At 27.6% G+C, this 12302-nt stretch overlaps 1 protein-coding gene across 1 annotated transcript in view; it reads right to left on the bottom strand.

The window, feature by feature from the left end:
- LOC105623648 (ceramide kinase) overlaps positions 1–12302 on the bottom strand; it is a 23403-nt gene extending 11101 nt beyond the window's left edge. The window contains exon 1 of the mRNA XM_012205028.1: positions 12152–12302. Within this exon, the coding sequence (XP_012060418.1) occupies positions 12152–12302 (151 nt within the window). The remainder of the gene's footprint in view (positions 1–12151) is intronic.

Here is a 12302-nt window from a genome sequence, read left to right as displayed (position 1 = left end):
AAATAATAAATAATTAAATTAAAAAATAAGTAGTAAAAAGTAAACTAAATACTAAAATAAATAAAGTAATAAAATTAAGTAGAGGAGCTTCTCTCTCTCTCTCTCTCTCTCTCTCTCTCTCTCTCTCTATCTTCTTTCTCTAAATTTTTATTTTTGTTATTTTTCATGATATTTTGTTATACAACGTCAGCTGAAATTATCAAGCAATCAGACAAAATAAGCCAATATCAAGAAAAAAAAATTTGGTAAAACTATTGTAAAATTCTTTAATATGATTGATCTCCTTCTTCACTGGATTTAAATGTATAAACCAATAATATTCAAGAATTTTACAACAATTTTGCAAAGCTACTTTTTCTGCTGAATGCAGCCATTGAAAAAATTTTGCTGATATTATAACTCGCGAATACATCCTGAAACCAACCATATGTTGTTTTGTAAAAATATATTTAATTTGGCTTACATTTTAGTAGCAAAATGATTTTATGTTTTTCTATAAATTTAGAACAATAATTTTTAAATGAGCAAATGGAATCAAATTAGCTTTTGCTTAAATATTTATTATTGTTTGATCAATATTTGTTATTAAAATTTGATTCAACTCTTGATTGTTACTTCTTTATCAAATTTACAAATAAATATTACAAAACGCGATTTTATATAAAACTCAAGACGAAAGAAAGAAATAAATAACTTTTAAACCAATAAGAAAATTGTGCTCAAATTTTGCATAGATCTTCAGACGTAATAATGGAACTATAATGGAACAAAAGAGAGGACTGTTTCATATTGCTTTATCTCCGATTCCAAGAAAACAGGAAGCATTACTATATAATTTAACATTGCAAATTTCTCATTCAATGCAAACTGCGTAGTTTTACATACGATAGATTAATTTTACACAAATATTTTTTTAGCCGAAAAAATCCCAAAACTTCTTACTATTTTCATCGAAACTGGAAGATTGTTTGCTTTATTCGATATTTTATATTATGCACTTTGCTCTTGTAATATACTTTCTTGAACGTGAGACTATTCTCGCCAAAATTTCTTATCTCTTCCTTGTATTGTCGATAAATTACTGCGTAATCACTTTGTTAGGATATCGGCTATTATCTCGCGCTTATCGTCTGTCAAGGCAAAGTTTCTTGCGATAAACATCCGTATGCCAAGCATTACGTCCGACAATTAGTCCACTGCAATTTAGAATAATTTTTTTCCACGTGTGAGCGAGAAAAAGTATTAATAACGATGTTGCATCGTGCATTTGCAGCTCGGAAATATCCGGAATCGAATTATTTTTTGAATGATTGTAATTTGCATTACGTACCGAGTCGTAAACATTCATTCCAGTTACCCACCCATTCACACGAAATTTTGAATGAAATCAAATATTTCAAAACTTGTGTCGATACAAAGATTATCGTAGTTAATTCTAACTAAAATTTTTTATTCTATTGAAAACCATTCGAAAATATATTATTTAGAGGTAAATAAAAGTTCCTAAATTTTCTTATCGCAATTATACTGAATTATGATATTAGAGATAGAGAATCATTTGTTTCTTTTATCAAAACAAATCAGTTTTTTTATAATTTCAGTAAGCATTATGATTCATAAAATAATTTGTAGCTTCTTGTATTACAAATTAACAATTGCAACGAGAAAAGGAAGTTAGAGAAAAGAAGAGAAGACAAACAAAAAAAGAAAAGGAATTAAAAAAAAGGAAAAAGAAGAAAAATGCAGATGAAAATGAAGAGAAAAAGAACGAAAAGAGAAGAAAAATAAAAGAGAAATAAGAAAAAGAGAGAAAATGAAAGGAAGAGAAAAGAAGGTAAACAAAAAGAGAAAAAAAATTATTAAGAATTAAATCGTTAAAGATTCAACAGTATAAAAAAATATTTAATAATATTTAAAAAGATTTTTTTCTTTTTCCTTCATCTGCATTTTCTCTTTCTTTTCTTTCTTCTTTTTTTATCTTCTTGTTCATCTTTTTTCTTCATTTGCATTTTCTTTCTTTTATTTCTTCATGTTCAACTAAGCAGTAAAGGCTTTCAAATGTGCAATAATCTCAAATCTAAATAATCAACCATTTCAGATTATCATATTAATGCGGATATAGGTATATATTTTGAAACAATGCGTGATGTATGGTGAAGAAACGGTTTTGCACGTGGCAAAATATATTTTTAGCTAGCAGCAGTAGTTTCATTTCTCGCGATCGCATACATTGCCGACATGATCTGTCAAATCTCGTATGTATGTATGTACAACATTCACAAGCAGCGATTCGTTCGAACCTCGAACATAATTGTCATTCCAACGATTGCGCTATAACAAACGGTTGTTATTGAGAACCGATTCATCAGCGATGTATCATGCATCGTGCTCGACCTTAATAAAACGACAGTTATTGTCTCGCGTTATGACTTCCTCATACGTCGCGGAAGATGCCGATCAATTCTTCAAAACTATGTCGGACAATTTATAATTTACCTCAGATTTCAGCAATTTTGTTTACAATTTTATATGAGTATTTTATACATTTATAATTTTTTATATATTTTTACTTCGATATTATTTTAATATATCCAGCTGGCTTCTCTTAATCAAAAATAAAGTATTCCCACAAATTGATGTAAAGGTTTTATATTTAACAAAAAATAAATTAAAAATAGTTGTATTAAAAATAATATTTATTTTTATAATAATTTTAATATTTTGTTAGTTTTATTTTAGATTTTATTACTACTTTTCCCAAGAAAATACAATAAAAATGGAGGATTTTATATTTTATATTATAAGATTGTATATAAAATATAAGATTGTATACGTAGATAAAATTTCAATTTTTTTTTAAATTAACAAATTTTTTTTTGTATTTTACAAAATTACATAAAATTATAAGTGCAGTTACTGTGTGTGTGTTTTACATTCTGACATGTATTATATTATAAGTATAGTCTAAACTTTATTTTAATTATAGTCTAAACCCAGACAGCATACAATATTTATAAATGTTTAAGACTTATTTGAAATATTTTTGATCTTAGATTGCATAGATCATAAACATTTATTATAAATATTTATTATATTAATATTAATATTAAATATATTATAAATATTATGAAATATTTATTGTAAATCTTGTAGTAAATGCTATGGAAATATTTAATAAGATATTATATTATAATTTAAACACAAAAAATACTTAACAGAAATCTTTATTTATACTTATCATAAATATCATTACATTACTCTATATTTTAATAATATTTCGAATAAAACTTTATATAAAATATGTATAAAATATTTATATAACATTTCAAAAAATAAATAATAAATATTTATCATAAATATTCTATATTATCTGAAAAGTGAATATAACACGGAAGAAGCACAGCTTCGCAATAGCCAATTGTTTCGTCAATGAATTTATAACAACCACTCAATCAATTTTGACGATTAATTTCTGGATTTACAACAGTTTGTCCTGCAACTTCGACGTTTGCGAATAATAATTTCGACAATAATAATTCTTGTAATAAGTTCTAATTAAGACATTATTCTTCAGGAATTTAGCATTCGAAAGCTAATTAGTCAATTTACATTTGATTTCCATAAATTTCTTCGATAACAGGTTGACAAAACAGGTTAACAAAAGAGAGAAAGAGAGAGGTCAAATCAAGGAATCTTTATACTGTTGCTGGAAATATACACAAAGTTTACATAACTATTTTGCGTTTCAATCGGGTCGTTCCGATATTTGCGTGTACGTTTAATAACCTGTTTCACCTCCTTGCATGTTATACAGGACGTATGTGAACACAAGCTTCTCAACAATAATGCTAAAAAATACATGAAAATGAATACGCGAATCTTTCACGACAGCAGTCTCAAATTAGTTGACGTCACTGTCTGAATCATTTGTCTTTGCGATAATTACGACGAGCGATGTACTTTCGACGTTGGTTGCTTATGTAAGTAAAAAGATCTTTTACTAATAAGATCTAATATATTCTTTTCTGGAGCGCATTTGTTAATTAATAATAAAATAAACAAAATGTAAAATCATAATAAATATATGGAAAGAACGAGTTTGCTGAAGTATCTATATACTGAGAAAAAAAAAATATATATATATATATCCTAAATTTCAATAAATATTTATTTGAACAATTTATACCAACTAAATATTTATTAAAAATATATTTATTTACAAAAAATATTAATTTCTTTTTATTAAGTAAATATTTATTTATTGTAAGTAAATGTTTTCAGTATTAAATAAATATTTATTTAAATTTAGGCTATTTTTTTCTCTGTGTAAAATTTTAGGTATACACACAGGTCTGAAATAATAATTTTGTTGGCTCATTGAAATAATCATATAGGAAACTCAAGCATGATGCAACAATGCTGCAAAAAATTTTTTTAATCTAACAAAATTATTTTCATACCTGTTACTACCTAATTTTTAGACGCTTCAACAAACCGTGTAATAATGAATTTCCGGCTATTTTCGTAGAGTTGCCGTTTCCAGAGAAATCTAGGATTTTTCAATAGTTATTAATAAAGGTAGATCATGCATGTCGCAGGCCGTAGGTCGTTGACATGCTGGTTTCTCGCTCACAGACAGGTTTCTCCTGTCTAACCGGGATAACATGCCACTGCAAGAAACATACGAGTTGTAGGTTGAACGATGGAAAGTGAAAGATTGCAAGTATTGCACTTGCTTCACTGCAACGTGCCGAAACAGGCGCTATTAAGTCGACGAGTCGCATCGCCGGCGCGAAATTAGCGATGCTATTTTCGATCGGCGTTATTCTCTAGCTGAGTATTTCCGGCACGAGAAATGACGTAGACATAATAAAAAGACTGCCCTACAAGGCTTTACCAGGCTTTACGATCGAAACGATGACGGAAGTATTAACGTAACAGACTAGAGGTAACCAGCTGGAGAACGTTCAATAAAGTATACTCAAGAAGAAATAAATAAGAAATTATGTAATATAAAATATTAATTGTTATTATTAAGACATGTTAGGTAATGTTAATTAGAGAGCTTCGAAATTAATCAAAAGTATCTTATATCTTTTATTCAATTATTTTTAAAGTTATAAAAGTTTGATTTTTTTTTCTTTATTAATTTAACTTATTTCTATAATTTATTTTATTATTGAAAAAGATGTTACACGAAGAAAACAATTTGGTTGAAGTATCCAAAAATTTAACTACATACAAATCTGAAAATAATTTTGTTTGATTCTAAAATAATTATATAGCTTTATAGCTTTAAGCATGAAAATCAATATTGCAACATTTATGAAATTTTGTAATCATTTTGAGTGTCTTACATTTTAATGGTCCATTATTTTCAGCTTTGTCTTAAATTTTAGATACTTCAACAAAACTTTGTGCATATTTTTATTTATTTTAGCACAAATGTTTCTACAAGCTGAAAAATAAAATTTTCTATTCCATTACTTAATTCAAATTCAATTAATATTGCTTTTTTCAAAAATTGAAAACAAATATTTTGCTCAATTATTTTAATTAAAATTTAATTAACGTCATTTTTCTCAAAAGAATTGTTATAGTCATTTTTTTTTAACAAAACTTCAATTTATGTCGCTTTCTCTTTCAAGTTGAAAGTTCAACTACCACGTAGAACCGAACGGGGCGCGCAACGCTACGCGAATATAAGGATTTCATTGTTGAACGCAGGTCAGTCATGAGATTGGAGAATGCGGTTATATATAAAGATACGCGCATTGCCACTCGCGGTGTGATTATCGCTATTTTATTTAATATTCATGATACGATGAAACGCGTGCGGGCATCGTATGAGGAAATAGAACGATATGCAAATCGCGTTCAAGGACGAGGCGAATACATGTGTTCATATCTACGTGAGTGGATCGCTGAAAACTTATTAGTATTCTTTATAATATCTTTGCCTCTCGAAGTTATAAAGTAAATTTACAAGCAAAAATCAAAGGAAATTTCGTTTGATTGTTCCTTCTTTCCTTTTATGTGCAACTTTTGGGATTATGTACAACGTAAACAACTAGTTAGATTTACACAATATTTACAAAATATTTATTTAAAAAATATTTATAAAGATTTATTTTAAATATTTTATAAATATTTTTATGATCTTAAATTGCACAGACTAGAAATATTTATTATAAATATTATTTAATATTTATTGTAAATACTGTAGTAAATGCTATAAAAATACTTAATAAGATATTATAATCCAAGTAAAAAATACAAGAAATATTTATTTATATTTATTTCATAAATATTCTGTGCTATCTGGATAGTCAATATTATAATGATTACACAATTTTTTATTTAAAATCCTGATAAAACAATTATCGCTTTTATTTTTAGAAGTGCAATTAATGTTCACATTAGATAAAAATTTTAATGAATGATTTGAAAAACAATTAAATTTATAACAAAGTTTGTATTTATTTATTAGTTATTTATATCTTCGTTTAAGAGTCATTCCTTAATCATTAGATCAATTATTATTAGTCATTTTAAAAAATTACTTTTAGTCCTCTTTTTTGTCTTTAGGTATTTCTTCCCTTTCTTCTTTCATGCATATTCTAAAAATTACGATAGATAATGCTTATCTATGCTTAGTATGTTTGGCGCAGTGAATCTAAATGTTCCTACGCTTGAAGAGATTATATCATATATGTAGGGGAGACTGGGTTGTAACGGAGGTTAGTTGTAACAATGCGTATCTTTTAAATGATAAGAGATAAGATGATCATACAAAGAATAAAAATAGTCGGTATCAAGGCCTGCATTTGCCTCATGACATCAATCTTGCGTGCGCCGCATGTAAAAGAAGTTATATGTAGGGTGCTCAGATAAGCCGTGTAAGTGTAAATTTACGATGTTATACTTTTTTGCTTCAAACTTTCAAATAAAATGCTTTTTATCATGTTTTCATTTTATTAATTCTAAAATACGTTTTCTCAAGCTGTGTCTGTCTTTTTTTGGATATTTTTAAGTGCTTTCAAATATATTTATATAAATTTTTACATCAGTTTGAGGTTTAAAGTACCACATCGCCAGGGTACATTGTAACACCATTACAATTAACGGTAAATGTTAAGAAGGGCCTGCTCACTTCAAATTTTGATAAAAATACACTAAATCGATGCGTTTTCGCGTAAAAATAAAAATTTGACAAAAAAAAGTGTCGCTCTGCTTCGTGAACCAAAATATTTTAACTTTACTAGAGATTTTAATTGCGTTTATAATCCGGAAAAATAATTTGGCGCTCAGAAAAGACTACAATATGATATATATGCAAGTACATATATAGTGTATATTAGTATTTCAAGATTGAATTATTTAAAAAGTAATGAAGATCCAACTTCGACCGTAATAGGCATTTTAAATTTCTAGTATTGAAATATTTTAAGTTGACGACCATTCAAGTTAGGAAATCTGTCACAGCCACAAATATTGCGATACAAGCACTCGTTGAGATCACAGTGGCTGCGAATGCGTTGTAAGTATTTCTTATTGTAATAGATATTATTCATTGCTTTACAAACACAAATTCACTGCTTTAAAAACGAATTATTCATCCTGAAACACAAGTTTACTGTTTTAAAAATACAAATTCACTACTTTGAAACAAATTCTTTGCTCTAAAACACAAATTCACTGCTTTTTAATAGTAAATTTATTGATTTAAAAACAAAAATAATATAAAAAGATAATTTCTGTTTTAGAACAGATAATTTATTTTTAAAGCACTGAATTTGTGTTTTTAGAACAGATAATTTATTTTTAGAACATGTTACAACTTTCTAACTGTGTTTCATTTTGCCCCAAATCGGAGCAACATGTACTAATTCGGATTTTGATATTTTATACATAAACAGCCTAAAATTACACCTTTTTATAAATAATACTATAAAGCTAAATAGTTGTTACATTATATGCATTAAAAGAAATAAACATATATGTCATAAATAAAGAAATATATATATATTTCTAAAAATTGTTACAACTGTCCCCAAATCTCTCCTATGTATCGCCTAATAAATAACAATTTATTCATTTATTTCTCCCATTTTTTCTCATTTTATTCAAACATTTAAAGGAACTGAAACTTTCAAACTTTATCAAACTCTTTACTTTATTTTTATAAATTGTGTTTTATTCACATAAATTGTGTTTATTTACAAGACGCGTTTAATACGAGTTATCGTAGAGAATTAGACTTCAAATTATAAATTAATACAAAGAAACGTCCAATAAAAATTCTGCTTTACCTCATGTTTAACATAGTAAATCACATCCTGTCTATCTCCTTATTCTTGTGGTTTCTGCTTTCAAGCGAAAACTCAACATATTCAAATTATCAGTAACCTATTGATTTTTTTAAATAAGTGACGTCTACCATCGCAAAGTATGCTGTACCAAGGAAGGTCAAAGTCAGGTTCTTTTAATGTGTACCATACTTAATTCGAGATACACCGACCGATTTACCTTGTAAGACTGAATTGCTTGAGTTGTATTAATAAGCGCTTGTTGGCCTTAAGAGCAATCAACTAAAGAGAGAAAAAGAGAGGAGAACAAGAGAGAGAAAGAATTATATAGACTAATTATTACGTAATACTGCACGAACGGAAAATACGCGCGAAGTATCCGCATGAAAAAAACAATTTTGCTGAAACGTCTAAATACTCAGCTACATTGAGAAAAATATTCAGTTGGATTAATTAGAATTCTGATAAAAAAATGGACGAATCTGAACTTCCTAATTAAATTTACTATAATATTCTAGTTGAGATAATCGAAATTCAATGATTCAGAAATATAATTAGATATTCAAGATTGGCTCAATTTTAATTCTTTAAAAAAAGCAGAGCTTCCATATTAAATAATTTAAAAAGTATAGTCAATAATAAGATTAAAAACAAGACTATTTATGTAAGAATATCATTTAAATACAAGAAGCACCACTTTTGGTCAAAGTTAGATGTTAAACTGATACAAATATATTTATATTAGTATTTTTTAAATTTTTTATTTTTTAAATTTATCTCATAAATATGACTACGCGCCACTTTTGGACTTTCAACACAATCAATCTGAAATTTCAGCAAAACTATTTTTTCTATATCCAACGTGGATCTTGAAAAGAGATCCTTATTACATAATAATTTTGATTTTTTTATCACCCGCCAAAACACCAATCTGATGGTTCGGTAGATTGCAAGTCAATGAGACTTAAATAAGATTCGCGCTGATAAGTAAATTTTAATGAAGAACGTGTTTTTTCATTTCTCAACCTTGGAATTAGCTGAGACTTAAACTTAAATTAGCGCGACTTAAACAACTCATGAACGAACAAAACTGTCATTCGCGTTGCGATTACAGCTTTTTTATTTGAAAAACGCGCCAAGCCAAGCAATAAGTAGCGAGATCAAAAGATCGTTAAGAAATAAAGTAAAAGTGAACGAACAAGAAACGAGAACAAACAAGATGAGCAAGATGAACTGTGCACCAATTGATTCGAAAAATTTCCAAGCAAAATAATAAGTCACCATACGGATTTACTAAAAAAGATGAAATTATTGAAATAATCTAAAAATTTAAATAATTTTTTATTTAAATGTACCGAACTAAAACTGTAACTTTATGCGAACTAAATTGTTAAGTTAGTACAAATATATATGTTATTTACAAAGCAGAGGAATTATTTTGCAAAACCAACCTTACTTTTTTATTATGTAAATAAAATTTAAAAATAATTAAATATTTGATTGCTGTTAAAAACCTCAACTAAATTGTTTTGCTGAAGGCATTAAATTTTTTTCTAATATAGATTTTTCTATGTAAGTCTGATAATTTTGTTGGACCATCAAAATAATTATGCAGGACTCAAACTGGTTGTTAGAATGTCAAAACAAAATTAGATCTGTAATTGTAACTTTTTTCTTACTTTTCAAAATCTTCTTCTTTCCATAACATCAAAATGACGTTAAAGTGAATCGTGACTGATTGACTTTTAGTAATCATTTCTTTTTGGCATCATTTTGTGTGTTATGATAAATTGTACTCTGCTTATAAATTCGTGTCGAATCTAAATGATTTTATACGAGAACAATTTACATCCCATTCAAGATTCTTACAACCTGCATTATTCAGATCCGGTTTGAATAATCTTGGATTTTATTTTGCAAGCGAAACGACGCACGCAACTGTTCGCATGCAAATTGCGTGTCTGATCTGATAAAATCTATTTTCTTATATTCATACTCATTTCATATAACAATAATCTAACTAAAAAATTATTATTTTGAAGTTTTCCTAACAGAAAAAAAAATAAAAACATAAAAAAAGAAGAAAGAAAAAAATGTATTTTCAAAAATGTACTTTTATTTCTACAATTATTTCATTAAAATTGCATTTCAAAATTAATATTTTAGAATTTTAGAATTTTAATAATTCAAAATATTCGAACTCATTTTCTGGAAAACTGTTTTTTCAGTTGCGTCATTGTTATAGCAAATAATAAGTAATATCGTAAAAAAATAAATTTTATCAGATTCATAAAAATCTATGTTTGATAATTCGTAATAAATAGATGTTTAACTCTGCGTATGATAATTCTGAAATGAAGACAATTAAGTACAAAGTGAAATATTTGGCGTTTTTGCTAAAAGAAGGGTCACATCGACGAGATATATAACTATAATCCAATTAACATCGATTATTATTCGTCTATATTTGTTTTTGAAGGAACATTTCAAAGAGGAATCAGAGAGAGAAAAACGCGGTAAATTATTACAAGCCGTCATTTGTCCATCCATGTTTGCCAAGAACGGATTTGAATTGACGAGCGTCTGTTGGGAACGAATAATTTACTCCATTAGTCCCACAACTCTCCAAGGGTAAACTGAATAGCTCATAAATTAAATATTCGATGTACTTGTTAAGAGAAAATATATATACACATCGTTAACGCAATGATTCAATCGATATTAATTCTCATTTTTCATTAATATGGTTAACTTTGGAAGGTATTCGATATTTCGAAGAAGACCAAGGAAAAACATTGCTCCATCAATGGAATAGCAATCCTAATATAACAGCAATTTAACCTTGTTAAATTATTTTATTAACCTTGTTAACCAGTAATTGTACCTTGCAGTAATATACTGAAAAAAAGTTGAAAATATCTGCAAAATATTGAATAAAATAATTTCAATTAAATGTTAATAAAAAATAATTTTACTAACTTTTCTAAATTTCTATATTTAAGAATAAGTATCACCAAATATAATAATATAACTAATCATTTGATAGTATTTACTATTATATATATATATATATATATATATATATATAAAATCTAAAATTAAATTGCAATTATTTCATTCGACATTTAATAGTTATTATCAGACTCTTTTTTCAGAGAAGAAGCTCTTCAAAAATTCTTCGAAGTCGAATCTGAGCATGCATCTTAATTAAAATACAATCTTGACCTTTCAATGTCCAACGTTTTCGTTAAAACACACGTCACCGATGAGATAATCATTTAATATGTATAATCGTCTGTTTATCTCCAAAAAAATTTATTCGGAGAGAATTTCATTGCCGATGTTTAAAATTATCTACTATATACGTTAATCAAGGTGCAATTGTGATTATTCGATATTATTTGATGTAGTTACGAGGGATCGTTCTTAATTAATAACTTTTCGCATGATTAATGAGATAATAACACAGAAAAAATTTGTGTCGAATAATTCATCTAAAAATAGATATTTCTTATAGGCTTTCGATTACAAAAAAACAATGCTGCTAGCCAAATTGCTTCATCACATTCGGTTTTAAAGTAAATTTTGAATTTTAAGATGAGAAATCAGATTCATTTACTCCGTTTTTACAAAATGTGGATTAGCCCACTTGCAGCAAGCAGTTCAATTCATCCAACATCCACCTGTATTCGAAAAAAATTCGAAACAAGTTTCATCCGATGATTAGAATCGTTTCCAATTCGTTTAATCAAGCACCAAGTATTCAATATTCGCGAAATGATGAGACGTATGGCTCTTAAGTAAAAATTCCACGATGAAGGAAACTCGCGATTGACGCTTACTATAAGGCGGTCGCTCGGTTTCCCAGATGAGCGTGCCACGATGAAAGTACACGCGGCAGCGTTTCTTCTTCACGATGAAGGTGTTGAGCAATACCGACTTGGACGAGGCACGTTGGTCGTCGGCGGGGCCGCCAGAGATGTCCTGCATCAT

Source organism: Atta cephalotes, assembly GCF_000143395.1.
Source record: "Atta cephalotes unplaced genomic scaffold scaffold00061, whole genome shotgun sequence".
Classification (NCBI taxonomy): domain Eukaryota; kingdom Metazoa; phylum Arthropoda; class Insecta; order Hymenoptera; family Formicidae; genus Atta; species Atta cephalotes.
Note: the sequence above shows the minus strand (reverse complement) of the source record. Positions and strands in the feature narration are given on the sequence as shown.